General features: G+C 44.6%; 13 protein-coding genes across 13 annotated transcripts; 6 read left to right on the forward strand and 7 right to left on the reverse strand.

Moving 5' to 3' along the window:
- Positions 1 to 194: 194 nt before the first annotated feature.
- Positions 195 to 774, forward strand: K450DRAFT_197760 (uncharacterized protein; the record flags this gene model as incomplete). The annotated part of the gene is made up of 2 exons (XM_051584556.1): positions 195 to 504; positions 623 to 774. 2 exons carry the CDS (start codon positions 195 to 197, stop codon positions 772 to 774), a joined length of 462 nt encoding a protein of 153 aa, XP_051446313.1.
- On the forward strand, positions 728 to 2,619 carry K450DRAFT_232438 (uncharacterized protein). The gene is made up of 2 exons (XM_051587591.1): positions 728 to 1,615; positions 1,676 to 2,619. Exons 1-2 carry the CDS (start codon positions 915 to 917, stop codon positions 2,484 to 2,486), a joined length of 1,512 nt encoding a protein of 503 aa, XP_051446314.1. The 5' UTR covers positions 728 to 914; the 3' UTR covers positions 2,487 to 2,619.
- Positions 2,618 to 3,536, forward strand: K450DRAFT_232440 (uncharacterized protein). Its single transcript, XM_051587592.1, has one exon. The coding sequence runs from the start codon at positions 2,752 to 2,754 to the stop codon at positions 3,373 to 3,375; it is 624 nt and encodes a 207-aa protein (XP_051446315.1). The 5' UTR covers positions 2,618 to 2,751; the 3' UTR covers positions 3,376 to 3,536.
- Positions 3,537 to 7,541, reverse strand: K450DRAFT_232442 (uncharacterized protein). Its single transcript, XM_051587593.1, has 10 exons — positions 7,368 to 7,541; positions 6,918 to 7,301; positions 6,779 to 6,839; positions 6,617 to 6,712; positions 6,387 to 6,545; positions 6,120 to 6,313; positions 5,646 to 6,048; positions 4,786 to 5,568; positions 4,477 to 4,683; positions 3,537 to 4,411 (listed from the first exon to the last, which is right to left on the reverse strand). The coding sequence occupies exons 1-10, from the start codon at positions 7,512 to 7,514 to the stop codon at positions 3,699 to 3,701; spliced, it is 3,147 nt and encodes a 1,048-aa protein (XP_051446316.1). The 5' UTR covers positions 7,515 to 7,541; the 3' UTR covers positions 3,537 to 3,698.
- Positions 7,542 to 8,194: 653 nt separating this feature from the next.
- On the reverse strand, positions 8,195 to 8,885 carry K450DRAFT_279096 (uncharacterized protein; the record flags this gene model as incomplete). Its single annotated transcript, XM_051593316.1, has 3 exons — positions 8,195 to 8,456; positions 8,534 to 8,622; positions 8,683 to 8,885. The coding sequence occupies 3 exons, from the start codon at positions 8,883 to 8,885 to the stop codon at positions 8,347 to 8,349; spliced, it is 402 nt and encodes a 133-aa protein (XP_051446317.1). The 3' UTR covers positions 8,195 to 8,346.
- K450DRAFT_232452 (uncharacterized protein) lies at positions 8,877 to 9,841 on the forward strand. The gene is made up of 3 exons (XM_051587594.1): positions 8,877 to 9,226; positions 9,299 to 9,319; positions 9,417 to 9,841. The coding sequence occupies exons 1-3, from the start codon at positions 8,965 to 8,967 to the stop codon at positions 9,719 to 9,721; spliced, it is 588 nt and encodes a 195-aa protein (XP_051446318.1). The 5' UTR covers positions 8,877 to 8,964; the 3' UTR covers positions 9,722 to 9,841.
- Positions 9,591 to 10,197, reverse strand: K450DRAFT_232454 (uncharacterized protein). The gene has a single exon (XM_051587595.1). The coding sequence runs from the start codon at positions 9,989 to 9,991 to the stop codon at positions 9,728 to 9,730; it is 264 nt and encodes an 87-aa protein (XP_051446319.1). The 5' UTR covers positions 9,992 to 10,197; the 3' UTR covers positions 9,591 to 9,727.
- K450DRAFT_232456 (uncharacterized protein) lies at positions 10,189 to 14,272 on the reverse strand. Its single transcript, XM_051587596.1, has 5 exons — positions 14,056 to 14,272; positions 13,805 to 13,981; positions 13,638 to 13,730; positions 12,414 to 13,572; positions 10,189 to 12,347 (listed from the first exon to the last, which is right to left on the reverse strand). The coding sequence occupies exons 1-5, from the start codon at positions 14,248 to 14,250 to the stop codon at positions 10,318 to 10,320; spliced, it is 3,654 nt and encodes a 1,217-aa protein (XP_051446320.1). The 5' UTR covers positions 14,251 to 14,272; the 3' UTR covers positions 10,189 to 10,317.
- Position 14,273: 1 nt separating this feature from the next.
- K450DRAFT_232464 (uncharacterized protein) lies at positions 14,274 to 16,417 on the reverse strand. The gene is made up of 8 exons (XM_051587597.1): positions 16,356 to 16,417; positions 15,855 to 16,235; positions 15,687 to 15,782; positions 15,478 to 15,547; positions 15,233 to 15,396; positions 15,109 to 15,169; positions 14,798 to 15,042; positions 14,274 to 14,734 (listed from the first exon to the last, which is right to left on the reverse strand). Exons 2-8 carry the CDS (start codon positions 16,125 to 16,127, stop codon positions 14,354 to 14,356), a joined length of 1,290 nt encoding a protein of 429 aa, XP_051446321.1. The 5' UTR covers positions 16,128 to 16,235; positions 16,356 to 16,417; the 3' UTR covers positions 14,274 to 14,353.
- Positions 16,418 to 17,239: 822 nt separating this feature from the next.
- Positions 17,240 to 19,190, reverse strand: K450DRAFT_232479 (uncharacterized protein). Its single transcript, XM_051587598.1, has 3 exons — positions 18,824 to 19,190; positions 18,564 to 18,745; positions 17,240 to 18,502 (listed from the first exon to the last, which is right to left on the reverse strand). Exons 1-3 carry the CDS (start codon positions 19,074 to 19,076, stop codon positions 17,423 to 17,425), a joined length of 1,515 nt encoding a protein of 504 aa, XP_051446322.1. The 5' UTR covers positions 19,077 to 19,190; the 3' UTR covers positions 17,240 to 17,422.
- A 62-nt stretch (positions 19,191 to 19,252) lies between these two features.
- On the forward strand, positions 19,253 to 23,106 carry K450DRAFT_232485 (uncharacterized protein). Its single transcript, XM_051587599.1, has 2 exons — positions 19,253 to 20,028; positions 20,118 to 23,106. The coding sequence occupies exons 1-2, from the start codon at positions 19,365 to 19,367 to the stop codon at positions 23,045 to 23,047; spliced, it is 3,594 nt and encodes a 1,197-aa protein (XP_051446323.1). The 5' UTR covers positions 19,253 to 19,364; the 3' UTR covers positions 23,048 to 23,106.
- Positions 23,107 to 23,222: 116 nt separating this feature from the next.
- On the forward strand, positions 23,223 to 25,717 carry K450DRAFT_232488 (uncharacterized protein). The gene is made up of 9 exons (XM_051587600.1): positions 23,223 to 23,452; positions 23,519 to 23,701; positions 23,775 to 23,853; positions 23,914 to 24,067; positions 24,146 to 24,621; positions 24,681 to 24,835; positions 24,899 to 25,121; positions 25,199 to 25,461; positions 25,532 to 25,717. The coding sequence occupies exons 1-9, from the start codon at positions 23,255 to 23,257 to the stop codon at positions 25,658 to 25,660; spliced, it is 1,860 nt and encodes a 619-aa protein (XP_051446324.1). The 5' UTR covers positions 23,223 to 23,254; the 3' UTR covers positions 25,661 to 25,717.
- On the reverse strand, positions 25,532 to 27,028 carry K450DRAFT_232490 (uncharacterized protein). Its single transcript, XM_051587601.1, has 6 exons — positions 27,005 to 27,028; positions 26,828 to 26,936; positions 26,630 to 26,757; positions 26,410 to 26,554; positions 26,183 to 26,336; positions 25,532 to 26,117 (listed from the first exon to the last, which is right to left on the reverse strand). Exons 1-6 carry the CDS (start codon positions 27,012 to 27,014, stop codon positions 25,911 to 25,913), a joined length of 753 nt encoding a protein of 250 aa, XP_051446325.1. The 5' UTR covers positions 27,015 to 27,028; the 3' UTR covers positions 25,532 to 25,910.
- Between the last annotated feature and the right edge of the window lie 283 nt (positions 27,029 to 27,311).

Here is a 27,311-nt window from a genome sequence, read left to right on the forward strand (position 1 = left end):
TGTGTGATGGTGATCCATTCCAAGCATCGTCTGTGCTATGGGCCATCATTTTGCCGTCGAGTCACCCACTTCCCAGCGCACATGGGAAGGGCGCGGTGTTAAGGACAGAGCCTGACCGCGCCATCAATATCCAAAATTACCATTTTGGAGAAAATCTAAAATTTTTTATTTTCATTCCTCTCTTTGGGTTCATCATGCTGACTCAAACGGCAAAGTCCATATTCAAAAAGATAGAGCCACTGGATGGCATGAGCATCCGTCACGCATTTACATCGCGCATGGCCATTCGCGTCCATACTCCCGCTTTCTCCCTTAATGTGTTGACATGGCCGACGCATTCTGCTCCCCCTCTCACCAAAGCTTCCCACCAACCCGTGCTACATTATCGTGCTAGCGTTATCACTGGTAAAAAGGCGCTGGGCAAATCTGCCGTCGCGCGTAATCGTGCTAGAAGGCGGATTTTATCGGCTGCTCAACATAGCTTTCCAGACGGTGCCATCCCAGGTAAGTTTGCGAACTTTATCGTAGTGTGGGAGTGAACCACCGCCAATAAGTGGATATAATATTAGGTGTTTAATAGCGTAATAAAACTTTTTTTTTTCTTTTATCTGTTCGATCTCAGGCAATGATTATCTGTTTTTTGCTCAACCCGAAGCTGTCAATGTACCATGGTCAACGTTAATGGCTCACATGAAGAATGCTCTAGAACAAGTGGCACGAAGATCGCAGATGAAAAGCAGCACCAAAGACATAAAGAAAGAAAATGCCCATTGACCCCAAAAAATTGCTGGGATGGATTTTTTATATTTTTGAGGCACCGTGTCACGCAGACTTGACCTCAAGCAGGCTGGTGTGCCTTGATCTTTTCCCTTTGGCTCTCCCTCTTTTTACCCCCAGCCTACCTTTACTCGTAGATGAAAGACCTCATCGCGGTGGACCTTATCATTCCACCATCGGTGCAGTTTTTTGGTCCAAAACCCAACTCTTCTCATTCCACTCATCCGCGACGACAAAAGATAAGAGGCAAACTGAGACTTGTATGTAGTAAACCCATTCGACTACGACAAATCGAAATCAAATTCAAAGGAGAGGCCAGACTCAATTGGCGTGACCCCCAAAAAGGTCCACATTCCCTCACAGCTGAAAAATTGGATGCTGTAAAGCTACTTCGGAAGACGCGACAGTCGTTATTGGAAGATGCCACATTACCAGCTGGAGTGACAGAACTTGGCTTTGAAATACCCATATCTGGATGGTTATGCCAGACGTTTAAATCCAATTTCTTGACCATTTCTTTTCTAGTCATGGCCAAACTGACGCCCACTGGAAAACTAGCCTCCCCCATTCGAAGCGAAAAAGAATTGGTCATCAATAAGACATTGATCCCGAAAGACGTTGCCTGTGGTCATGTACCTGGATTTATTGTTCCAAGGACTCAAATGAAAGGCGAACGTCCAGATGTTCTCAAATGGAAGTTTCAAGTTCCCAAATGGGCTTATCTAGATAACGAGATCCAGTTTGAAGGTACCTTTTCACAAGGTCTAGGAGGCCAATGCACCATTAACAAGGTCGAGGTTGATGTTGTACAAGAAGAGGTCTACCGAAGTGACACAAAGTAAGCTTCTTAACATTGGTAGGGCAAAGAAAAACGTGAAGATTAACCTGTCAACATTAGATGTTGTCCAGAACAATGGCAAATTGACAACAGCGACTTTTGGGTCAACGATGTCACCTCTTGGTTCTTTCCAAATCATGCCTTACCGAAACGCCATTTAGTTTCCTCTTATACCAGCCCTTCTGTATATCTTCATCCTCCTATGGAAACCTCTATACCATTTACATTTCCGCTAACATCACCAGCCCCAGGCAATGCATTCTCATCATCATCCCTCTTACCGACCTCCTCCATGCCTAGACTTCGCCGTGTTCAATCTGCTCCCATGAAGACTTTGGCTTCATCATCACATCCACCCCTCAATCATGTCAACGATGCCATTTCTCAGATCGGCTTTTCACGGATTCAAACACTTTGCAGTAAAGGTGTGTTTCACGAAACAATGGACTCCCCTTTTCTACGTGTACGACAATACATTCGCGTGGTTGTGCATGTTACCTACCTAGGCAAGTCATACCCTATTTGCATTGGTTTACCTTTTGCTATCACACGAGCCATCAAAGCACAACCTGATGAAACGGCCGAAGGATTACCAACTTACCAAAGCTTGGCCAGAGACGCTGAGCGCCTACCTGATTATACCACCAATACCGCTGTGCCTGACTATGAGGAAGATCCGAGTGATGGGGAACAGCAGCAACGAGAGCGATCGTCACGTCGCCGCCGACGTCGACATGGTCCGGACATTGACGAATTAGCATGCGAAATTGGAGACTTATCTGTTGGCCGAGCACGAGCGCGGACCAAGTCAAAGTCCAGTCAGGCGATGGCCGTTGAACGACGCATGGATGATTTCCTTGTGATGACATGATTGGCAGCCAGCCATGCTTAATTATAATTTTTTTTTCTTTTAATTCCCTTCAACTGTTACCTTTTTGTCACCTTGCCATCCTTCCCCTTGCCTCCATCTCCTTTTTTATTTGAGTGTTCCTGTCATCTCATAACCCACTGCATCATTACGTTTTCTTTTCTAAACTGAACATCATTTTCTCTTATCCAATCCTTTCTTCTTGTGAAAGTTTTTGTCCCAAAGTCTTTTTTTACTCATTTCAATTTTTTTTGTAAGTTTCTCATATATGCATGTTCTGTTGCCTAGTAAACGAAATGATCCTGCCGCACGGCCTCCATTGGATAGTCATCATACCGATCCACCACCACGACGGTTCTCGTTAGGGATCATTAGCTTGAGTGAGCGATGGAGTGCCCGTCGATCGTCGGTTATCACCACGACAAGCACAGGTGTATCAGTGCTTCAAGGAGGTAGAGAACACGAGGAGGGAGGGAGCAGCTATAAGCCGGCAACTCCGCCTTCCTCATTACGGAACCAATTTAGAAAGTTTTACACTTCATCTGTCACCACCCTATCCACCAGCTCCATCCCATCCCACAACAATGAAAGCTTAGCAACGAGTCGTAGCAGCCAAGAAAAAAGCATAGTGCCGGCAAAGAACCAAGTGCATGCCAATTGGCAACCGGGTCTTCCCGATGAACCTATCCATATGGATTGCCCCCATTGTCATATTCAAGTCCGGTCTGTCACCGGCGTCGTGAACGGTCGCCTTGTATGGGTCACCAGTTTTGTCCTATTCCTCTCCACCATTGTCCTTGCCTGTGTGCCATGTTGCATTCCCTGGCTTAAGGATGTACAGCATACATGCCCAGAGTGCCATACTATCCTCGGTCGATATCGACGATGGTGAAAATAATAAACGCCTTCGTCACACAAACAATTCATTATACCAACCCGCATTGTTGCATCGATAGAAAGGATTTTCTCTTCTTTAATATATGGATTGTTTAGTGTGCATTTTTCAATGAAGAAAAATAAAAAAAGTAATATTCGAACAATAGTAATGATAAGAATAATGCATCATTTCAGATGAGACGTAAAGCAATCAAAACAAGCAAACCAAAAAACATTGACAAATGTACAAAAAGGATGATAAAGTTAGGCAAAGGGTAAAGGAAATTATGATGCAGGGGAGAATTAGCATTTTTTGTATATAAATAAAGGAAAACCCAATCATGATCGTAGGCCGCCCGGCGTGGTAGCGCTTGGGCTAGGATGTGAGAGTCGATTGTCGTTGACAAGGCTTGGTAAATTAACCTGAGTTCGTAAAGAGGAAGGAGATTGACTGTGAGGTACAGCATCACGCTGACGACTCAAAGAATGAGATCGATATGGCAGGGGGCTTAAGAGACCCAGCTGACCTGCAGGTTGTTCAGGTTCGTAACGATGCTGTCGTGGGTAGAGAGGGTATTCGGGAGGAGGCCGATGGTATGGGTCGTGCTGGTTGCTATTTGCGTCTGCTGCGAATTCGTTCGTCTCCTGCTGCTTTCTTCCCTTCATAATAGCCTCTAATTTGGGCATGAAATCTTTGCTCGTCATGTTAGCCGTATCCTCCAATAACATTGGGTCATGTAGAAGTTGAGCAATGTCGTCGGGAACAAAACAAAAACTGTCTTCGTATTTTAGCATCATCTCAAACGCGCTGATAGCCATAAATGACTCGTCCTTGGCTGGATCTTTACTTTTAGAGTACAGAACATTAGGCGCGATAACTGTTGCAAGATTGGTGAGGTCCATCATACTTCCCATCTTGCCATCCACATGGGCAAACGTTGCTGTCCATCTTAGAAAGTGCAATAGAACCTCTACGGTATCTCGGTTCACCTTTGGCATCATGCATAGCGCCAAGTGCAAGACGCGCCTTCTTTCCGCTTCCGACTCTAGCTCTAATATAAGGTTGTGAGTGGAAGCCCTTTTTTTATAAAATCCACTCATGCACATAGAAACTTACTTTGTGAAAAGATGATGAGGCGGTGTAATTTAAATGTGAGAAGCGGTTCAGGCATTTCGCGCAAGAACTTTTTAAGCAGCGCGGCCACCTGAATGGGGTTTTCATCTGCCAGCATAGCTTCACTTGGATCTCGATCGATGATTTCACTCAATTCCTTCAGTCTGCGGATATTACCATTCTTACGAAAGACACCTTCCACTGACATGTCTATAAAATATATAAAGTAGATGGATGGTGAAAAGCAAAATAAGAAGATGGAGCATTAACAAGAGTCAAAACGAACACCACTTCGAAAGGATGATCACTTACCCATTTGCCGCATGGCAAGAATGGAATCCTCTATAAACGTAGGTATCCGTACTGGGGAAGGACCAGCACCAATGATGGAATCCGCTCCGTTTCGCTCCACCAAAGCTTCAAAAGGTACACCAAATGTCCCCATCTCCTTGACTCGATTCTTGTTTCCTTGCTTGAACGATGTCATGAACTTGTCCCATAACGAAGCCTTTTTGGATTCAATCATGTCCAACAGCTCCTCCATGGTGAAAACATCCTTGACGTGTGGCTCAATCTTCACCACCGCAATATGTCTCACAATAAGATGTTGGAGAGCCGACAAGTCTGAGAAAAAGATACCACGTTGGTAGTCTCCTGTACGAGCAGCAATATGGGGTATATCGTCCAAAGTGATAGCGGCTTCATTCCCCAAACTGTGCATATCCGCTAGAGTTTGCGTTTCTGGTATCTCTTCCTGTTCGTCATTAGAGACTGGAAGGGGTGGCAGTTCCTTCAATGAAGTAGTTGAACTCGTGCCACTCGGTATCTTTGGAATGGGTAATGGGGCAGTCGGTGCGAATAGATTTCGACTTTCAACAATAACCGATTTTCGCGTTGCTTTGTGGGATTGTGACAATTTGCGATCCATATGCGTAGACTTCATGCGTTTAATATCCGTCAGCTTGGCGGGTTTAAAGAGCTTTTCATCTCCGGTATAGGACTGTACTCTAGCATCGCCACGTAAAGGATTTCGAAGCTTGGATTTTTTACCGTCTGTCTTATCTTTTCTTGAGCTTGGTGAAGGTGAGGGAGCTTCTGTATTACCGAGGAATTAATATGAGCTATCATGACGTCCCACAAAGGTGGATCCCGTGTAACACTGCGTCTCATACCTGGTAATTTCAACAGACTATACAAGCGGCCAAGAGCTACACTCAGTAGGAATGAATATTGTTGTAATCGAGTGACATATTCAAAGCCTTGGATCAACTTTTCAGCCCCATGATTGGCGCACTGAAAACAGACCACAGAAACTGACGGTGGGTGAAATAACGCCGCATTATAGTCATCCTTTAATGAGCGCTTGCACTGCCGGCAGTGGAAACATCGCAGATGCCATCGAAACCGTGCATACCGGATGCAAGGCTCTTCCAAAGTGATTTTACAAGTTTGGCAAAGATCAGACGTCAACTCTGAATCCGGAATGTTCATCATATGTTTTGCGTCCTGACTGGACAAGCGCATGAGCTGTTCCAAAAAGTCAGATGTCGCGGTCTTACAATTCCATTGATTCTCCTAGATCAGGATAGAACACGGTTGAATAACCCAGTTTCATCACCCAGCACGATAAAATAGGAGGTACATACCAGTCGCAAGGCGCTGGTCAAAGTTACACGTATTAAAACTTTGAGATAATGCGCTAAGCCGGTGACGGACGAAAGTAGCTCTTCACCAACACCCGTCTGCGGTTGTCTCGCCATGTCTTGGGAATGTGATAAGAGAGAAAAGAAATTTACAATCTTTTTGCAAAGCATTTTAGCTTCGCGTTTGTAGCGGAGTGCTGAAAGGGAGAGGGTGTTATTTTCAAATTTGGCAAGCGATATGCGTTGATCCTAGACAACCTGATGACTTACTTTCATCTCCAAATTCAATATATCGCGCTTCAATCGAATCAATACAGTCGAACAAAATGCCAACTTGCACTATAAACCTTTCTGAAAGTTTGGCACTATCCATATAGGCACCATTCGAAACATGCATTAGCATATCTGAGATACATGCCGCCGATGATTCTAGTAAATTGCAGAGAGTTAAAAGGAATGTTGATGGTGCTGATGGATAGAAAATGAAGAAATTATGCTACCTTCGAATGCTGAAAGCACAGTCCAAATTTGATACACTTTCTGCTCTGTAGTTTGCTGAATGTCCAATAGATCGTTTGTGTCTTGAGGATTGGGTTCTGTAGGAGGAATACGGTTTACATGTGTGTTGTGGTGGCGTACGTGAAGTGGATGGCTATGTGTACCTTGTGATATCCTATTATCGTCGTCATCCAAAAACGGTTGCGAAATCTTAACGTTCCAGTACTGTCAATGCGAATTGAAGAAGCACCGAAATGATTTAGTAGAACGTTACGATTCATCGCCAATAAGCGGACACCGTACCTTGTTGATCATGTAGCACTCTGGATGCCAAAATTCGTCCACGCTATTGCGGTTGATTTCGACAAATTGTTTGAGAATAGCGACTTTGCAGCCAGAACATTTGACTGCATAATTTACAGAATAATGATAATGACAATACACCTTCCCTTCATGCTCGTAATAAGAATCTTCAGGACTGAAAACAATACTACACATTGAGCATGTAAAGTGTTCCACATGGTACTTCTTGTCCAATGCACTGATGTAAGCGCCACGCAAAGCCTCTCCGCAGTTTTCACACACCAGATTCAAGCGTCGAAAGTAATCTCGTTCGCATAAAGGTAATATCTTTCCGGATTCGACAGTGGTTGGAAAAAACTTGGATGCCACTACCTTACCGCAATCCTATTGAAAGACATTTAGTGTTTGGAACTCCAGTTATGGTTCAGATGCAAGGTATTCATAGCTTACAAGGCATGTAAAGCAATCAAGGTGAAACACGCCCTGAAGGGCACGAACGAGCTGGCCCTTCAGTGGGAGTTGACATCGAGAACATAGAGCTTGGGCATGGTTTGGCGGCTGAGGAAACTGATCCGCCAATGCCGTTTCGGCTGTCATGAAATGGATGGAGCAAGCACAGTCAGTGAATAGCCCTAAAAATACTTTCTGGATTTTTTTGGGTCAATTTGGCAACTGTCCACGCAGGCGGGTCAGACTGGCAAATTAAGACAGGCAGACGCTATCGCCATTAAAAAATTCAATAGCTGGAAACCAAACGGTTCTTGAACTGAGCTTGCAACTCAGTGATGTTCTGTTTTTTTCTCCATCTCATCATGTAAAAAGCCTTGATGACGCTATCTCTAGGTTGAACCACCCCCCATTTACGGTTTTGGTTCATGTTTGGAGCCAGTCGCCTTGTGACCCTTATGAGAGATTATGTCAAGCTATGCATCTGCTTCGATCCGCAAACCGTACTCGGCCGCACGTGGAATTCTTCGATTTACAGTGGAATTATGCCTAAATTTAGTTTTTCAATTCACGGATGTGATCCTCATCGAACCTAATATTTGTTTCATCATTATTCAACGACCCGTCGGAATTTACAGGTTGAAGAATATCAAGAACATTGGCCCTTGCAGCTGCAGGAAATCTAAGCGCTCAAGGTTACATATCGAGAGTCATGACGACATCGCAGCGGATGTCTTTCTCGCCCCAACAACGCTACAGTAAGAGACCTACCGGCACTTTGACTCTTTCTTTCATACAAATGCCTATGTTGAAAATTGTCGAGTGTGTCACGACCATCGTACAACAATGTTTAAGTGTTCTATTTCAATACTTCTTATCATGGCAGCTATCAACGATCGTCATACATAAATTGCGGTCTCGCGGTACTGAATATCGTCAGCCCGCTTTATTGTAGCAGAATGCTCTCGCTTTCCAAACATGACTATAGTTTTTCGATGACTGCATAGGCAACAGCATAATCTCCATCATGAGAGACTGATATATGGGTATGTATGGATTTATCTTGGCCAGCAAGAATGGCTCTAGGTTTTCCTGTAAGGAATCAAAAAAGATGCAGTAGAGTCAGAATAATTGAAAAGTAGGAATTGAGCGAGCGCAAAGATCGGTACCTCCAGCTATCCGATCAACGGTGACTTCTTTCCAAGTCAGTTTTCGCTCAGGATACATCGCTTTATACATAGCTTCCTTGATACTCCAGCTAGATTCAACATCAGCAAATTGAACTAAGAAGTGCGTTGGTCATAGGTCTGATGCTTACCATGTTGCAAGAAATCTCACTACGTTAGGATCGGCTTCTGTGTGATTCGATTTGACAGCGTTTGGGAATCTCGCCTGGAAATCCGCTTGTTCTTTAGAACTCAATATACGACGGCATAAAAGGTGGCAGTTATTCTGGCGTCTAGTCAGTATTTTTGCAATTCGAGGCAAATGGACAATATCCACTCCAATGCCCAGCAGCATGATCAGGTACAATGAACTGTGCGGGGGGAGCGCTTCCAAATGAAAGCGGGGGGCCATTAGTGACTGTCAAATTTTCATAATGATACATTTGTTGTGGTGTCTGTGGGTTGGGATAATCTCACTCACACACTTTGACATCATGGCCAGCAAGAACGCCAAAGTTTTCTTCGACATTGCTATCCAAAGCAAGCCCGCAGGTCGCATGACCTTCAAGCTTTTCAACGACACCGTTCCCAAGACCGCTGAGAACTTCAGAGCTCTTTGCACTGGTGAAAAGGGAACTGGCGTTTCCGGCAAGCCTTTGCACTTCAAGGGCAGCTTCTTCCACCGTATCATTCCCGGTATGCCTTTTGGAAATTATGCGTAAATGTCAGTTGAAAGCAACTAACCTCGGCGTGTTTGGTATTATTTAGGCTTCATGGCTCAGGGTGGAGGTAAAAGATACATTGTGTTTTGGCAAAGGGAAACAAACAACCATCCAACACTTGGTTACACGCGCGCGAAATTGACATAATTTTTTCCTTTGTATAGATTTCACTCGTGGTGATGGACGTGGCGGTGAATCCATCTATGGCGCCAAGTTCGCCGACGAGAACTTCAAGCTCACCCACACTGGCAAGGGAGTTTTGTCCATGGCCAACGCTGGTCCCAACACCAACGGATCCCAGTTCTTCATTTGCTTCGACAAGACCCCTTGGTTGGATGGTAACCACACTGTCTTTGGTCAGTTGGTCGAAGGCCAAGAAGTTTTGGATATGATCGAGTCATACGGTTCTCAATCCGGAGCTCCTCAAGCCAAAGTTGACATCACCGACTGTGGCGAGCTCGAGAAATAAGCTTTTTTATCTGTACGAATAAAAATCATATAGCCTCGTAAAAGATGCAATAAAATTCAATGTATAGAAGCATATTGCCATAATTGAAACTGTGGTGTGAACAAGTGGTCGTTTGGTCATAGACACCAATTCTTTTTTATTTGCAGCGAAAAAAAAAACATTAATAGAAGAAATATAATGGCTATGAAAGGAACGGAAAGAAAAAAGGACCGGAGACTCGATAAGGTGAGATACAGTACATGGAATTGTATGAGAATAGATGTTTACCATCCTCGATAGGCTTGCTGATTCTGTTGTTGGTTGAAGCCAGTATTCATATTGTTTTGAAAGTTGGGGTTAGCAAAGTTATTTTGTTGGAAACCAGTTTGTTGAGGCTGAACAAATTGTCCCATCATATCTTTTGTTACATCCAGGTATAAATTAGTATAGATGACCTTTGGACCGCAAAAACATATTTGAGACTTACTTTGCTGTTGGGGTTGACCAGGAGTGAATACGCTTGGGCTGTTTGGATCAACGGCTTTAAAGATTGAGTATTTGTCTGAATCTGCAATGATAGTCGTTAACTGACAAAATTTCAAAACAACCATCAATGATCATATACACATACTGCTACCAAAGCTGGGACCGGAGAATGAGCGGTCCATCGCTTGTCCGTTAGCACCTAACATTCCGTTATTGAATCCAGTTGGCTGTGGTTGCATGAAACCAGTTGGTTGTGGTTGTTGTTGTGGAGCAAGAGGTGTGTACATGTTTTGCTGTTGTTGCTGTATAGGAGAGGTCTGATTGAAGGGCTGGCCGGTCATTTGTGGTACTTGAGGGCTGGCTCCGAAAGGATTGTCTGGAGTGGCATTGGCCCAGTTACGTTGACCAGTAGGCTGAGCACTGACACCCATACTAGGAAGGTTTCCAGCTGAACTGGATCTTCCGATGTTATTGTTGAAGGTATTGAAACCTGTTGCTTGAGGCTGCAGAGGTTGAAATTGTTGCATGTTTGGTTGTTGTTGCTGCATCATGTTATTCATACCAGTGTTGTTGTTCATCAACGGTGGTTGAAGGCTTTGGCCAGTCATCATATTGTTGACCATCATAGGCTGTTGAGGCCTTTGCATTCCTGTCATCTGCGGCTGCGTAGGTGTGAACTGTTGAGTAGGCTGCTGTTGAACAAATCCTGTAGCTTGTGGAGTCAAGAATGGTCTTTGCTGCATATTGTTCATCGCTGGTTGCATATTGTTCATCATCGCTTGATTGGGAATAGCAGAGTTGTTCATTTGCATATTAACTGGAGTGCCTTGGAAGTTGGCTGGAGTGCTGGCCTGATTACTCATACCGGTTGGTTGCTGGCTAACAGTGTTCTTTGATGGTGACGACCATTGGTTGAAAACTTGGGAATTCACCTTACTATCCTGAGATTGCTTGGGTATAGGACGTTGACGAGCAGGCGATGCCATCATGGATTGTTGTTGTACGGAGGGTAGCACCGGTGGGGGCGGCGGTGGAGCTGGAGGTGCTTGAACATTGGGTTGAATATGGGTCACAGTGTTAAAAGCGGGCGCTGCAGCCGGTGCAGGTTGAGGCTGCTGCTGTTGTTGCTGTTGCTGAGGTTGTTGGTTTGGTGTCCAGGTATTCGTCCAGTTTGGTTGAGCTGGAGAGGATGCAACTTCAGGCTTCTTAGCAACCACGGGTGATGCTTGTCGGGGAGCCCATGCATCGTCCTCAAAGCCGCCAGATGGTTTGGTTGGAGTTTTACTAACTTCCGCAACAGGCGTTGACTTCGCAACGGTTGGCTTTGGTGAAGATGCTGCTGGCGTTGGCTTAAGGGGTTCAGAAGACAATTGGCCCTTCATAAGCTCAAATACATCAGCATTTATGCCTTTAGGTGCAGAATTGGAGGGTGTTGGACGACTTGTGCCTCTTCGTTGTAAACCGGCTGATGTATCTTTCTTGAAGATGCTAGGAGAAGAGCGGTCATTGTCTTCTTGTTCCTGAAGTTCTCGAGCAAGTCGCTCATCTTCTTCTATCTGAGATAGTCTGGCATCTTGACCATCTGATTCCTCTCCGATGACACTGGTGGCGCCAAAACTAACATTGCGCTTTCCTTTGGACCTCTTGACCTGGTTAGCTTCGTCGTCAGATGCAGGTTCAGGTGTTTCTGATTCAATAAATCGCTGGAGTCGTTGAACATGTCTTTCGGAAAGACCAAGAGCTTTCATACGTCTGTGAGTCAGGTTATGAAGGTCAGCTTCACCAAGGTTATCGGCCTGGAAAGAGGACGAATATCGCAGTGACTCTTGCATAGGAATGTTGGCCCTCATGAAGTAGTCAAACCAATCCCAGCCTTGCTTTGATGAGCCCGCTTGTGATTTCGGACGTTGTGAACTAGACGCTTCCTTGGCTAAGTGAGCCAATGGCATATTATCGCTCTTGTCGTCCTGAGCGTCAGCGCCAATCTCCTGCTCAATATAGCGAACATCTTCAACACACATCTTCTCTATAGGCACGTCTATCTTGACACCGTTAATCTTGTGAAGCCGGATCTTTCCGTCGTGCACCGCAAGAAATTGTGCCTCCACCTTGAAACCACCAGTTCTATCTGTCCAAGTCCTAGTTTTGGCGGGATCGGGTTCTTCAAGGCAACGTGATTAGCATGTCAAGCATATAGATGTTGTTCTAGATGATCGGTCATACTTACTTCCTGGATTTTGAGCTTGCTTGGGACGGTCTGGCAAAGATCGATTACTTGGAACGGATATGGAGTTGACAGCTTGATCTGATGGCAATGATCGATGCGCTGCTGGTCGTTCGGGTGGCGGAGGTGGAGCAGGAATTTGATTACGTCTTGGCGGCTGCGACGATGGAGCAGAAGCTGGAAGGGGTGGTGGGGGAGGAACGGCAGCACGAGCTGCTCTCTTCTTCTCGTCAAGCTCTCGTTGACGTGCATCTTCTTGTACCTTCTTTCTGCGTTCGGCTTCCCTCCTTCGCGATTCTTCTTGCTCTTGTCGTCTTCTTTCTTTCTCCTCTTCCTCCATTTGTTGTCGTTGCCATGCTTCCTCTTCTTCTCGTCTGCGTCTGTCTTCCTCTGCTGCACGAGCGGCTTCTTCTTCCGCTTGCTGTCTTGCCCATTCTTCTTCTTCTCTTTGTCTTTGGTCTTCCTCCGCCTGTAGAGCCGCTTCATAGTCTTCTTGGAATTGAACGTAGGAGGCTGGAATTACACCTGACCGCCCATCTTCATATTCTATTTTCCACCATTCATCACTGGTGACATAGTCAGTGATCAAAACTTGATCCTCTTCGTTCACAGAAATCTCATCTTCTCCTTGGGCATCAAAAGAGTAAAGTACAATAGCCCATCTCGGCTCACATGGAGGTTCATCAACAGCTTCTTCCTGTGGTTCCTCTACTTCAGGTTCATATTCATCTTGATAAGATTCTTCATGAGTAGGTTGCACGGGAGGGAGCACAGGCTGGGCCTTGACGATGGCAGGTGGAGTGGTAGCTGAAGCAGCTGACTCAAAGGCGGTTGATGCCTGTCTCGAACTCTGAATCTTGGTGATAATAGCTTTTGCTTCAGATTTTGACGAGGCCTGAAAATCCAATGTTGCTGGCTTGGATCCACCAATTTCAATATGAACCGTTTTGCTATCTTGAGTGAAGTTTACAATATCCAACACTGGAAACTGTCGTACAGGGGATGCCTTGTCGGTTTCGCTGCCATAGCATAGCATGCCGTTGCCGACCAAAAGGTTTCCTTTGCTCTTCTTCTTCTTTTTCTTGTCTACATCGTATTCATGAACAGGCCATGATTTAGCCTCATCGTTGACCTTTTTAGGCTTGGGTTTGTCGGTAGCATTCTGTGAGAATAGGCGTAAGCAAGGGTCAAACAAATTAGCCGATCATTTCAAAACGATGTTCTTACCGACAAAGCTGAAAAGACAGAAACGGTAGGCTGCGCTTCAGTTTCGTCTGATGCAGTTTGGGGATGAGCCTCTGTCACTTGATCGCTTGATGTCTGCGCGTTTGAAATGATAATGAGTACTGTTGCAGGGGCAAACCATCACGTCTTAGGTGCAATATGGTACAAACCTCCTCGACATAGTTGCTAGGTGCAAGACCAATATCACCATTCTCCAGCTTTACAAGGTACCAATCTGGATCATCCTTATCGTACAAAATCATGGTATCGTTTTCTTTGAAACTGACTTCCTCCTCTTGTTGAGCATCGTAGTCATATTGCGCAGAGACGGCTCCTATAGCTTCGGTCTGCAATGCAATTTCAGTCGGGGTGAGCATACTAAGCTAGAAAGAATGAAGGAATGGTGTGGCCATGACGTTACCTCACTGGCATAGTTAGCCGGTATCAAGCCAATGGGGCCGACTTCATCGGGTTGTTGAGGTTTGAGCTGTGCTTTCCACCAGTCATCATCGTCTCGCTCGAGGATATACAAGATGTCATCCTCCTTGAATGAAAGCTCGTCTTCCGAGCCTGCTTCATAGTCATATAAAGCCTTGCAAACATCAATGTACTTCATGATGCTGAGACAAAGGAACAATGCTGGCTACAGGCGGGGGCACAATGTTTAATTTTTTCCGCCAGTTGGGTGCAGTTATTTTTTTATTGCGAAAATAATGGGGTTATTTCATGGATTTTGGCACAGAAAAGATCGATTCCTCATCATCATCTTCATCGAGTATTGAGTTCATATCAGCATAAAATGCATCAAGATCATCTTCCTCCTTGTTTGGCGCTGACTTCTGCTTGGTTTCTTCTGTACTCGTTCGAATGACCTCATGGCTCGTGTTTTCACTCTCAGCAGGAGGTGTAATTTCTACTATTTCACAGTAAAGACTGGGATCTCGGTATTCACTTAAACCACCAGCAAAATGACTAGGAATAGTCCACTGGGAGCTCACATAGGCTGGCAAAAAGCTTGCTACTTCTCCATACGTCAGCGTTGTCGTAGCGCTGTCTACTTTAACCCGGTTGCCTATTTTGGACAGCGCTCTTGTGGCATCCTGGAGGTTCGTCAAAATGAGTAAAATGAAGCCTGTTTGTACAGATGTTTTCTTTCAGCTTACGGCCGGTTTCCAAAACTCCAGAAATGCAAAGCCACTGGACATCTGTGTTAGCCTTTCGCGAATCAAAAGCGCTCGCCGGAAACCGACAGAGTCAGCAAATATATTCAATATGGTATCTTTCGTAGTCAGTTGGTCCAGGCCACGAATGAGGAGTAAATGAGAAGGTAGTGCCGATATATCTCTTAGACCATCGTTGATAGCAAATGTTTCTGGATCTGTTGGTCGTTGGACGGGAAGCGAGGGGTCTTGTATACATTTCTGTTAGTTTTGCGCAACTGTATTCACACACATCGTCATATGCATTAACTCACTTGGATTCACCATTCTACATTCTAAGCAGTTTCTACGCATTTCGTCATTGACCTTTCCGCACTGTCGTACATGTGTGAGGACTAAATTTGAAACACTCTGAAGTTACAAACAGCGCTAACGTACCTTCACACATCGCCATCCTGCTCCTTCTTGTTTAGCCTCCTTGCGAGAAAAGTCGATACGAACACGTTGGCGATCCATATAAATAAAAGGATAGTTTTTGGTTACAAATTCCTCGGCATGCCCGACACTGGTAAATTTTACAAAGGCAAATTTGCGTGATTCTCCTATGAATTGACAGACATATATTAGTGGCATGTCCTGGATACTATAGGGTATAAAGCGAGTGACCGCGGTAAGGATTGAACCTGTTTCACGATCCTTGATCAAAGTGACTTGATCTATGCTGGCTTCCATATCCACCAAAGCTTTTTCAATCTGATACGTGTAAGTCGACACAAGATAGTTATTTTTCTGATTGTTCTTCCATATGCTTGAAATTTTGCTCTCTTCAGCCTGGGCTGATGTCTCTTGGAAAGGAAAAGAGTGTACATAAATCAAATAAATAACAACTTACGTCTTGTTCCCCAAAGTGATCAGGCAATCCACGCAAAACTATATTGATATTAGGAGCACTTAGTCCCTCTTCCTTTCGTTCTGGCCGTCTATGCCGCTACGGAGAAAGGAAAAATGGTTAACTCGTGATAGGGCAGAGCTGCATTTTTGCAATATTGGCGTATCTTACATCGTCACCACGGTAATGGTTATCATGTCGTGGGTTCTCTCGCCATGCGTCTCTTCCGTCGTCCCAGCGATCAAAATGGCGGTCCTGATCCCTTGGGTGCTGACTTCCGTAGTGAGGTCGGTCGTCATACCTATCATAACCACCAGACCGGTCGTCGTAACGATGTGATCCTGATCGCGGGTGAGGAGGAGGAGAATATCGGCTATGAGGACTACGAGATCTTCGTCGCGGTGGATATCTGGAGTGTTCTCTAGGATGTTCTCTGGGATGCATAGTGTAGTGACGGTGGTACCAGTATAGCTGGCAGCAATCAATGCACGGACATTTTAACTTCGCTGAGTGGCTTAGACAATCAGGCTTCAGTGAGCGTACGAAGAGAGGCTTTTGCAAACCACGTAAAAAAAAAGAAATGAGCTTTGACTTATGAATAAATGTCTATCTAGAGTATTTCATTTCATTTTGTATGCCATTTTCAATAGCATACATCGCATTGTTACATACCTACGTAGCAGTATCACTTGTCCATATAAGAGGATATGAGGTCATGCTAGTCACGTGTAGGGGTCATGAAATAAAAAAAAAATTTGAAAGCAGCGATGACCCAAAGTACCTGAATCTAATCATCATGCCCAAGAATAAGGGAAAAGTAAGTGACATGGCACAGCGCATCAAGCTGTTATTTGTCATTGATAATCCATTACTAACATTTGTACTTGAATCCAGGGAGGAAAAAACAGGAGACGAGGAAAGAACGAGAACGAGAACGACAAGCGTGAACTTGTGTTCAAGGAAGAGGGCCAAGAGTATGCCCAAGTGACCAAAATGCTTGGTAATGGACGTTTGGAAGCACAGTGCTTTGATGGCACCAAGCGACTTGCACACATTCGTGGAAAGATGCGCAAGAAGGTGTGGATCAATCAAGGTGACATTATCCTTCTTTCATTGCGAGAGTATCAAGATGAGAAGGCCGACGTCATCCAAAAGTACACTGCAGACGAAGCAAGAAATCTCAAGGCCTATGGTGAATTGCCCGATACTGCCAAGATCAACGAAACTGACACCTTCGGTCCAGAAGAAGACGATATTGACTTTGACTTTGATATTGACGAGGTAAGCTCTTTTTGCAAAAATTCAGTTTTTTCGACTGCGCCAAAAGCTTCTCCACTCACCTTACTATTTTTTTTTTTTCTCTCTCACCAATAGATTTAAAATACACCTTTCTTTAGAGCCTTTTAAATATGCTTTCTCTCACTCCATTTTCTTTCAAAAACGCATTTGTCCCTCTGTGTAGATAATACCTGGCCTTCTGACAAAAACAATTTTTTACTTTTTGTTTTGTTGCTTGCTTCAATGAAAAATTACAAAACCTATCATTTTGGTTTTGATTGTGAGCATTTCAATGCAAACAAACCAATCTGCTGATCGTACCATATATTTCATGAATGTGGAGAAAGTCGAGCATGATAACGCCGTACAGTATTTATTATTTCACGTGGGTATGTCTATGGGATGGGAGTGTAGTGTACAAACAAGCGCCGCCAAAAGGAAAGAAAATAATCTAATGGTACTTAAGTTGGCCGGGTGAACCATTCTTTGCTTTGCATTTGAATAAGTCGAGATAAAGCTCTCTGGAAAGCAAATGCTTCTTCTTGACCACTGAATAACGGCGAGGAGACGTCGTCCAACTTGAGGTCATCCATCATCAATCTAAAGTCGTCGTTGAATTCGTTGCCTCCTTCCTCTGCATTGAAGATTTCTAGGATGCCAGTTTCACCACTAGCAATCAATTTGGTCTTGGATTCATACATGGCATCGATCAAAGTGATAAATCGTCTAGCTTCGGCACGATGCTTCATAGTCATGCGGGGAATATCCGTAATGATGATGGTATGGAATTTCTTGACGAGTTCAAGATAATCCGCGGCACTCAAAGGTTTCTTGCACAGATCATCAAAGGTCATTCGGGCAACACCATTGGCTTGTTCTGGAATCTGAAGCTGGCGGGACAAAAAGTCAAGTGTCATTGGAGCCATCTTCCCTCCACCAGTAAGGTCTTTCGTCAGCTGGTCAATGGTATGAGTGGTCTTTTGGTTGAGTGGGTGAAAGTAAATCTGGGACATCTCCTTGACAGCTTTACGATAGTCGGTTGTGGAATCCAAACATACGACTTCGCACTTTTCGAGCAAAAGGTCGATACAAGGCAAGAAAGATTTTCGTTGAATGCCATTTTTGTACAACTCAGTGGGATGTCGGTTGGAGGTAGTGACAACCACTACGCCTCGAGCAAAAAGTTCGGTAAACAGTTTACGCAACATCATAGCATCCGCAATATCGGTGACTTGAAATTCGTCGAAACACAGCACATAAGCCTCAGATGCCAAATCTGCTGCAATAGGGCCGAGCACATCGGCTCTTTCCGGCTCTTTCATCTTGAGGCGGTGCACACGAGCATGGACATCAAGCATGAATGCGTGAAAATGCACTCGTCTCTTACGTTCAATGGGAAGTGTATCATAGAAAAGATCCATCACCATGGTCTTGCCGGTTCCAACATCTCCATAAATATAAAGCGATTTTGGTGCAACTACGTCATTTGCATTAGGGGCATGGGTTGCGGTACCATGGCCACCGCCAACAATAGAGGTAAACTAAACGCCGAGATGTTAGCAGTATGCCAAACACACTGAAACCGAAAGAAAGGTCATGTACCTTTGACATCCAACCTCCTCGAGTTTGATGCTGCTCCTGAGATGGGCTACTTGCCTTGATGTCTGGGTAATACGACTGAAGTCCCATCCATATTCTTTGCAATTGAGCTATGATAGCTCTCTGGTGGTCGTCCGAATTGACTTTTCCTTCGGAAACCAATTGATCGTACATTTCAACTGGTCCTAATTTCATCCGCAGTGAAACACTCAGCTGTCCTGGTTCGGTAATAGAGGTCTCAGGGGAGGGAAGTTACTGCTTACCTTTAACCGGATCGTCCTTATGTGACTTGCTTGGAATGGAAACAGGCTCGCTATGTCTGAAGGTTTGCACTTCGTCGTCCACTGTGGCAGTCGTGGCGGCCGTCGTGGAGTAACGGTGACATGTTTGTGTTAAAGCTGGGGGAATGGTTCGAGCCAATGGAGCTCGACGAAGTGGTGAGGAGCTTGCAAGCAAAGAGTCTACGATTGAACTCTGCTTGAAATAGCGAACTTTGGTAGTAGCACTTCGTAGCATTGAGTGAATGACAATTGCAAGCAGAAGAGGTTGGTCGGATAGTACCGGAGCGAAACAAAACCAAGAAGGGGTTGTCGAAATTGGCCTGGAAAAATGTTCTGTCGACCCACGTGACTTTCATTTGGGTTAGTTGACTTGCAAAAAGTCTCATTTACTTTTCCAACCACCGACCCTTTTTGCCTGCAATTACCCGCTTGGGGGTTTTATTTCGCTCATCCTCACTCGCATTCCTTTCCCTTCTTTCACTTACCTCATAACCTCTCCATTTCTATAGAGCAGATTGCTCGAATGCAACCCGACATTACGAGCCATCCTTCTAACCCAGCCCTTTCAACAATTCACCGGGAGAATAATACCTACAGCCTCTCCTGTCTGACCAGCAACGGTGATGAGGATGAGATGGACAGGGCAAACAACAAAGAATGTAACGACACTGACGAGAACGTTCTCAGGGGATCAATGGAGGATTTGCATCACTTTATCAGTGATAATGTCACACCAGACTTCCCAGAAGGTGATCATGGAAGCACTGTCACACCATTACCGGAAGCAACTCATAGCTTGACCACATCGTCGTTGGCAACGCAAAACGACCTCATTCCTCCTTCTCCAACACCCATTTCTGTGTGGGCTGCAGACTTACCTGTCGTTGAGCAGCCACAGGAGGCCATACCTCCGTCGTCCCCTCGCTTCCCTCACTCTCCTTCACATATATTTGAAATATCACAAGAATCTGATTTTGACGACGAGAATGATCGTCGCATTCAGGAAACCAAAGATGTTTTTACGGACACCCAGAAAATTGCATATGTTGGTTTGTGCTCTGTAACGAGTCTCGAGGTCGTACATGAGTGCCAAGGAAAAGACTTTGCTTATGCTCGAATGAGCGCTGGCAACTGGCAACGCAAGGTCATTCGAAGTTTGTACATGCACATGGACATAAGTTCAGAAGGTAAGAAATAAAAAAACTATTTTTGGCTCGCATTGTGGATTATGGAACTTGAGACGATAGATGCTTAATTATGCCGCCTCCATCCACAGAAATTTCCATGATTGAGTCACTCGCCAAACACAATATTTTACCCACCGATCTCGTTCATCAATTTACTTCGCAAGGAGAAACGACGACGGTTCCTGTGGGTCCAATGCATAAGGTGGAACTCGACTCCAATGTCAAGAAAGACAAACCAGAAATAGTAATCGACGATATGACGACCGTCTGTGGTGGCGACGGAGATCAGGAACCAGAAAAATCTTTATCTGAACTTGAAAATTCTGTAAATTTGGATGATCAGCCAGAAAACACCATGTCTCAAACGCCAGAAGAACATGACGGCCATGGGTCTGATACAGATAGCGTTGACGCACAAGTGGGAGAGAATGCTACAGACGATGCCGATAACGATAATACCTCTGTGCGATCGGATCGACCAGCATCTGTCTCTGACGCTAGTTCCCGAACTGTCGGACTTGACCACGATGATACCATAAAGACCGAAGATACCACTCTTGATTCAAAACCCACAGATCCCATTGTAGAAGAAGGGAAACCACAGGAACTGGTGGTTGATTTGCGTTGGACGGTAGTTTGCGACTTGGTCATTCTCTGCCTTTCTATGAACAACTATGACGCCAGATCTCGAGTTTTCATTCGAAAAATTGCTACCTATTTATCTCTAGAGTGGCCAGAAGTCATTGCATTCGAACGACGTATATCTGAATACTTGGCTCAAAACGACCCATCATGGGAGACTGAATCAGAAATGTCATTCATGACCACAGGAAGTGATGAGACGACGATGACCAATGCCACCTCCGAATTTGCCGTATCTCACAAGAACGATGCAATGCGTAAAAGCCGCAACAAGCAACAGAAAAAGAAGCGATACATTATGATGGGTCTGGCCACCTTAGGCGGTGGTCTTGTGCTTGGTCTCAGTGCAGGACTAATGGCACCCGTCATTGCTGGTGGACTTGGAGCTGTTCTAACTACGGTTGGTGTGACAGGTACCTCTGGTTTTCTTGGCGGTACGGCGGGAATTGCCCTTATCACAAGCGGAGCCACTGTCGCGGGTGGCCGAATAGGCGCTAAACGAATGTTCAATCGAACAAAAGGTGTGGATACATTTGAATTTGTCACAGTCAAAGCTGAAGATCGTGTCAACTGTCTTATTACTATCACTGGCTGGCTGTCTCGTCCGGATAACAAGGAGGAAGCAGCTCACCCCTTCTGTACTATCGACAGCTTAATGGGCGACCACTATACACTATTTTGGGAACCGGAGCTACTAACGGAACTGGGCAGTGCTATCAAGATTATTGCAACGGAAGTCGTTACTCAAGCTATTCAACAGGCTTTGCAACATACCATCATGGGTGCCTTGCTCGCTGGTCTGACCTGGCCATTGGCACTAACCAAGATTGGTTATTTGATTGACAACCCCTGGGCCAATGCTTTAGATCGAGCCCGGATAGCTGGGTTGATTTTGGCAGACTCTTTGATGAATCGCAGTATGGGTTCTCGCCCTGTCACACTGGTTGGATTTTCGCTTGGTGCAAGAGTCGTCTTCTTTTGTTTACTGGAATTGGCTCGCATGCATGCCTTTGGCTTGGTTGAAGACGTTGCCATTTTCGGTACTCCTGTCAGTGCCTCCATGAGCCAGTGGAAAGAATGCACGACTGTGGTTGCTGGTCGATTTGTCAATGGATATGCAACGAACGATTGGTTGTTAGGATTTTTGTTCAGAGCTTCCACAGGGGGTCTTGGTAGTGTTGCTGGCTTACGGCCTCTCAAAAACGTGGAACAGAATGTTCAAAACCTGGACTGCACTGATCTGGTCAAAGGTCACCTCCATTACAGAACAGCCATGCCAAAACTTCTTAAAAGAGCAGGATTTGAAGTGACGAGCGAGGAGCTTCCTGAACTCAAGGAAAAAGAAAGACCAGGTGGTGTGATGGGACTTGTTGGATTTGGTAGAAGTTCATTAGCTGTCAATGAAAACGATAGTAAGGAACGCGCTAGCAGTAGCGGAAGCAGGTCTTCAACGCCTTCAATCGACAATGATTCTACTTCAAAACTAGCGACCGAGATTGATCTTCCTGTTATCGAATTGGTCCATGAAGACAGCAAAGAACCCAAACTGAATAAGCAACCATTCTTAAACCGTGCAAAAGCATCTTCCTTATCATCCTTCTCGTCTGGGAAAGCATCTATCACTCTACCAAATCGCAGAGGAAGCCCAGATATCACTCTCAACACCTCACCCAACACTCATTCACCTGTTGTTCATACAACTTCATTGTCATCCCCTATACCCTATCGTGATTTGGACTCAATGTCATCCCCACGGGATAGCAACGAAAATGTAAAGTACAGCTTAGAATCATCTGTCCCCATGGTTCGCAGCAAATCCGATGTTACCTATGACAGCAATATCCTCCATCCATCTTCTGAACCAGAAGAACGACCTCCACCTGTACCTTTGATCAGCAGTCAAACAGATATGGATCTCATTGCTGGTATCATTGCCAATGCCACGGCAGCCGCTTCTTCCAAAACTGGATCATATAGTTCTCTTTCATCTGGAAAGGCCTCTCTTGCACCAAGATTAACACCATCCGCTTCTGCGTCTACGCAAAATTGCAGTAGTGCTAATGTGACGGAGAAACGTGCCTTTCGGGATTTATTTGGCGGTCGTCCCAAAATGACACATACTGCCACAGCACCAGCTCAAGTACCCATCAAAGAAGTCAAGGCTGAACCTTCTTCTACATCGTTCTTCAGCAAGAGTTTATTTGGACGGCGGAAAGATGAACCATCGGACCCCAACCAGTTGGAGCTCGTGGAGGCCGGAGTTGAAGTGAAGGAACTGAAAAGTACGCTGGGAACTATGGTGGTACCTCACGAAATTTCCAATCCTTTACCTAAAGTCACATTAGAAATGCCAAAGCATGCTCATCGCTTAGGATAGTTACAGCTTGTTTGGCAAAAAATATATACATTTTTTTTTTTTTTTGAAAAAATGAAAAAGGGCTTTTGTGTTGTTCGAATGTGTTTTGGCCCCAAAGCCGACTGGCTCTGTGACGTGCTTTCAAATTTACAGAGCGCCATTGCCAGAAAGAACGAATGAAATCGGTCCGTGTCTTCTGGGTTGTTCCTTGCTATCAAACACTGAAAGATGCTGGATCTCTGTACTGTCCTGACCAAAGGCGGCTATGTACTATGGCAAAAGAATTATACTCATATCAATGGAGCGCCCGTGGATGCTTTGATCCGAGATGTTCTCATTGAAGAGCGCGCAGGCATAACATCCTACAACAAGGATTCATACGCTTTGAAGTGGACTTTCCTGAACGAAAAGGAGCTCGTGTTTGTGGTAAGTGTTGATCGCAGTGTACATTAGATGCCATTGCCACAATATTAATATAATCTTCATGGTTAGATTGCCTACCAGAGCTTCTTGCAGCTAACTTATGTAGATGAGCTGTTGGAGACTACCAAGCGATTGTTTTCAACCACTTTTTCGGAACAGCTAGATTCCAGCGATGTAGTTGGTGGAGATTATAGCTCGTTTGATCCCCTGTTTGATCGTGCTTGGAAGACTTTGGAGGAGAAATATTCAAAGGTGAGGCAATTCGGCGAGATCTGGGCGAATAAGAGCTGATCCACCGTACTGAATTTCCACCCCCCGTCCATAGAGCAAACAAAAGGTTCCCAGAAAGTTTGAAGATACAAAGAAGTTTGAGAACACCTTGAACGGATCCAAAGCTAAACCAGGTAGGTATAGATCAATGGGACAGGTGTAGTGGGATGTCGATCACTGAACGCTTGCTTTAGCTGTAAAGGAGCCCTCGGTCGAAGATGAAATTGCAAAGAACATACAGGCAATGAATTTGGCGGGTAGTCCAAGATCTGGAGCCCGAGGTCCTGGTGGCAGACGAAATGTCAAATCACCAAAAGGTTCTCCAGTACCGTCACCAAATATGGCTTCGTAAGTATCCGCATCATGTCATGCATGGGGCCCTGCATACATAGTCAGTCATTTACTTATTCCGTTAACTTGGAACAGCGATCCTGCGGCTGGCAAAAAGAAAAAATCACAAAAAGTCATGCGTACTTGGGAAGGAAAGGTCGCAAAGGGTGAAATGGAGGCGCTGGATTACAGCAAGAAGTTGGATGGCCAAGAACACGAGGATGCAACTTTGGCGAACGCCGAAAGCTTGGTCGATCGTTCAAAGATGGGCAACGTTGTAGATGGATATTATGAAGTTCAAGATGTCGACTACGGCGATGAAGACGAGGATGACATATTTGATGAAGAGGATGGCGAGCTAGTATCAAAGCCAACTGCAAAATCATCCGGTGTATTCGGTTTCTTCAAGAACTTAACCGGCCAACGTGAAATAGATGCTGCTACATTAGAGCCAGTTTTACAAAAGATGAAGACCCATCTTATTGACAAGAACGTTGCAAGCAACATTTCCCAACATCTTTGTGACAGTGTTCAGTCTAGTCTACTGGGCAAGAAGCTTGGCACCTTTGGAAGTATGTTCACATGGACTATTGCATGCGTATAGAATTCGGTATTGACGTGTTCGTTATAGGTGTATCTACACTGGTCAAGGACAACATGGAAACCGCTTTGAAGCGCATTTTGACTCCCAAGACATCTGTTGATATTCTTCGTGATATAGAACAGGCTAAGGCTCGATCAAGAGCTTATAGCATCACATTCATTGGTGTGAATGGCGTTGGCAAGGTACGATAGGAACAAGATAGATGAGTGTTTGCCATTTTGACTAACGCAATCTTCCTTTTACAGTCAACCAATTTGAGTAAAGTGTGCTTCTGGCTCCTTCAAAACAACTACCGTGTCCTCATCGCTGCTTGTGATACTTTCCGTAGCGGTGCAGTAGAGCAATTGCGTGTTCATGCAAGAAACTTGAAGGCATTGCAAAGTAGCCACTCTGTTGGTGAGGTGGAGCTATTTGAGCGTGGTTATGGAAAAGATGCTGCTGGCATTGCTCAAGACGCTATTACTTATGGTAAACTTGCTAATAAGCGCTGAATTTACGACCTTATGGAAATTTAGCCAATACTAACTAATATCTTTTCACAATAGCTAACAATAATGACTTTGATGTCGTTCTTATTGACACGGCTGGTCGTATGCAAGATAACGAGCCTTTGATGCGATCATTAGCCAAGTTAGTGGCTGTCAACAATCCCGACAAGATCATCTTTGTGGGAGAAGCTCTAGTTGGCAATGAAGCTGTTGATCAGCTTACGAAGTTTAATCAGGCGCTCAAGGATTTCTCAGGACTTCAGAACCCTCGCCATATCGATGGCATGATTCTTACGAAGTTTGACACAATTGATGATAAGGTAATTCATGACCCCATGTCAGTTATAGCCAGACGCGCAAAATCTAAACTTTTTATCTATCGTCACCTAGGTTGGCGCCGCATTGTCTATGACATATACTACAGGACAGCCCATCTATTTTGTAGGCACGGGTCAGACGTACACAGATTTGAAAAATCTCAAAGTGAGCCATGTCGTTCAAAGTTTGCTAAAGAACTGAGATACCAGCAGTTCATACCAATTTAATTCCATATTGTACATACGCGTTGCAATGTAATCGCCAGTTTATGGGCAAACCTATATTATAAACAAACTTGACTTCTTCTTTTTACTTTTAAAAAAACAACCAAAAAATTATAATAACAAGTACTTGCAAATACGCGAAAGCAAAGTGAAGGCGAAAGAAAGAAGCACTCTTGGTCTGTAGCGGGCATTGCAGTGACATATCTTGTCGTATGGACGGGGAATATTTATGCACCTTCTTCGCCGTCTTCCACCATGCCTTCCTCATCTGCGTCTTCATCTCTTTCAGAAAATCGGTGGCTAGAAGCGGTCTTCTCCTTCTCTTCCATTTCAGCATCAGCCGTATCGACTGCCGCGGCGGGCGTTGGGGTACCTTCATCTGATCTATCATCGAAGCCATCATCCATGTTGAGAACAATGTTTTTCATTTCATTCTACGTTGAAGCAAGGTGAGTCTTTCTCGTGATTTTGATCTTTAGATGTGGCAAGGTATACTCACTGTAGACTCCCTTTCGTTTGTAATGGACGTTTGTAATTCCTTCACCACTGCTAATAAATTACTGAACTGTTCTTTTCTGTTCTTGAACACTGCGCTTTGCTTAGCCTTTTCTTCCTTCAGCAGATCAATATCTGCCCGCATTTGCAAAATGTTTCTTTTGAAAATTTTCAACATAGTGTCAGTCTTGGCATGCATCTATATCATCCGTTCATAAGCATTTTCCTTACTTATTATACGTGTCGCGATCCTCTAACTGTAATATATCGTGAGCGATACGGTCGTATTCCAATTTGTTATTTCGTATTTCATTTGCTCTTTCGAGATCCTGCTTAAGTTTACTGATGTGTGATTGTGTGTCCTCAATTTCCGTCGCTATAAAGCCAAACATCACACTAAATGAGTGGTTCTTCGATAAAAAAAAAAAGTACATCGTTCATTCAAGCATACCTATTCGAGACACTTCGTTCTGATAGTTCCTAACTTCGCGTTCGTTCATTTGGTGCATTAGCTGGTGCTGCTTCATGGCTAATTCATATTGTGCAATCTGGATCAATATCGCCTCGTAGCCGTGTTCTCTGTGTGTATTGTCATGTTAGTCTCATGCCAACATGGCCTGCTATATAGCTTTAAATGGAAGTTTCGTACATGTTTTCTCGAGTATCACTGTTTATGGAATTCGTCCATGCCTTGTATCGCAAGACAAGACTCTTGAATGGGCGCTCTTCTACGGCGAGACGATTCCGTATGATTGCTTCTATAATACGAGTGGTAAGATCATTGCTGCCGACCTTTGCAAACCGTCTTCACAGTGGCTGTTCTTACCGTCATCCATTTAGAGTATATACTTTTAAAGAAAAGCTGGCCTGCCTGCTGTTTCGACTCTCGACAGGAAAAAAATGCAGTCCAAAATTGCCTCTCAGCAAATGTCAACTTTGCACGCTGAGCATTATTACATAAAAGGGACCACTAGACGAGCTATATTCCGTTCGCCTATGCTTTTTACAACAATTAATCAGCATATGAAATAGAAAGTTAGATATAGAAGCTGTAGACGGAAGGCAGCCAAGTAGAATTGCATTATATAAAGAACGCGCCGTTAGGGATTTCGGTTTTGGTATAGTTGGTGTAG

Source organism: Umbelopsis ramanniana (assembly GCF_025399195.1).
Source record: "Umbelopsis ramanniana AG unplaced genomic scaffold K450scaffold_15, whole genome shotgun sequence".
Taxonomy (NCBI): Eukaryota; Fungi; Mucoromycota; class Umbelopsidomycetes; order Umbelopsidales; family Umbelopsidaceae; genus Umbelopsis; species Umbelopsis ramanniana.

Bases quoted from the DNA above. Each gene is read 5' to 3' on its own strand.
- K450DRAFT_232485 (XM_051587599.1), top strand. From the start codon at position 19,365: ATGCAACCCGACATTACGAGCCATCCTTCTAACCCAGCCCTTTCAACA. The intron at 20,029-20,117 runs GTAAGAAATAAA...CTCCATCCACAG, and splicing joins CATGGACATAAGTTCAGAAG to AAATTTCCATGATTGAGTCA.
- K450DRAFT_232464 (XM_051587597.1), bottom strand. From the start codon at position 16,127: ATGCATCCCAGAGAACATCCTAGAGAACACTCCAGATATCCACCGCGA. The intron at 15,783-15,854 runs GTAAGATACGCC...CTTTCTCCGTAG, and splicing joins ACCATTACCGTGGTGACGAT to CGGCATAGACGGCCAGAACG. The intron at 15,548-15,686 runs GTAAGTTGTTAT...TACACGTATCAG, and splicing joins ATCACTTTGGGGAACAAGAC to ATTGAAAAAGCTTTGGTGGA.
- K450DRAFT_232440 (XM_051587592.1), top strand. From the start codon at position 2,752: ATGCATGTTCTGTTGCCTAGTAAACGAAATGATCCTGCCGCACGGCCT.
- K450DRAFT_232488 (XM_051587600.1), top strand. From the start codon at position 23,255: ATGCTGGATCTCTGTACTGTCCTGACCAAAGGCGGCTATGTACTATGG. The intron at 24,836-24,898 runs GTACGATAGGAA...TTCCTTTTACAG, and splicing joins GTGTGAATGGCGTTGGCAAG to TCAACCAATTTGAGTAAAGT. The intron at 25,462-25,531 runs GTAATTCATGAC...ATCGTCACCTAG, and splicing joins TTGACACAATTGATGATAAG to GTTGGCGCCGCATTGTCTAT.
- K450DRAFT_232456 (XM_051587596.1), bottom strand. From the start codon at position 14,250: ATGAAGTACATTGATGTTTGCAAGGCTTTATATGACTATGAAGCAGGC. The intron at 13,731-13,804 runs GTTTGTACCATA...TCAAACGCGCAG, and splicing joins CTAGCAACTATGTCGAGGAG to ACATCAAGCGATCAAGTGAC. The intron at 13,573-13,637 runs GTAAGAACATCG...CTATTCTCACAG, and splicing joins CTGTCTTTTCAGCTTTGTCG to AATGCTACCGACAAACCCAA.
- K450DRAFT_232452 (XM_051587594.1), top strand. From the start codon at position 8,965: ATGATACATTTGTTGTGGTGTCTGTGGGTTGGGATAATCTCACTCACA. The intron at 9,227-9,298 runs GTATGCCTTTTG...GGTATTATTTAG, and splicing joins CTTCCACCGTATCATTCCCG to GCTTCATGGCTCAGGGTGGA. The intron at 9,320-9,416 runs GTAAAAGATACA...TCCTTTGTATAG, and splicing joins CTTCATGGCTCAGGGTGGAG to ATTTCACTCGTGGTGATGGA.
- K450DRAFT_232490 (XM_051587601.1), bottom strand. The intron at 26,758-26,827 runs GTACGAAACTTC...CAATACACACAG, and splicing joins AGTGATACTCGAGAAAACAT to AGAACACGGCTACGAGGCGA. The intron at 26,337-26,409 runs GTAAGGAAAATG...AATTTTCAAAAG, and splicing joins GATCGCGACACGTATAATAA to AAACATTTTGCAAATGCGGG.
- K450DRAFT_232479 (XM_051587598.1), bottom strand. From the start codon at position 19,076: ATGCTACGAAGTGCTACTACCAAAGTTCGCTATTTCAAGCAGAGTTCA. The intron at 18,746-18,823 runs GTAAGCAGTAAC...GGATGAAATTAG, and splicing joins TAAGGACGATCCGGTTAAAG to GACCAGTTGAAATGTACGAT. The intron at 18,503-18,563 runs GTACATGACCTT...CTCGGCGTTTAG, and splicing joins GAGGAGGTTGGATGTCAAAG to TTTACCTCTATTGTTGGCGG.
- K450DRAFT_232438 (XM_051587591.1), top strand. From the start codon at position 915: ATGAAAGACCTCATCGCGGTGGACCTTATCATTCCACCATCGGTGCAG. The intron at 1,616-1,675 runs GTAAGCTTCTTA...TGTCAACATTAG, and splicing joins GTCTACCGAAGTGACACAAA to ATGTTGTCCAGAACAATGGC.
- K450DRAFT_232454 (XM_051587595.1), bottom strand. From the start codon at position 9,991: ATGGTAAACATCTATTCTCATACAATTCCATGTACTGTATCTCACCTT.
- K450DRAFT_232442 (XM_051587593.1), bottom strand. From the start codon at position 7,514: ATGACAGCCGAAACGGCATTGGCGGATCAGTTTCCTCAGCCGCCAAAC. The intron at 7,302-7,367 runs GTAAGCTATGAA...GTCTTTCAATAG, and splicing joins TTGATTGCTTTACATGCCTT to GATTGCGGTAAGGTAGTGGC. The intron at 6,049-6,119 runs GTATGTACCTCC...ATCCTGATCTAG, and splicing joins TGACCAGCGCCTTGCGACTG to GAGAATCAATGGAATTGTAA.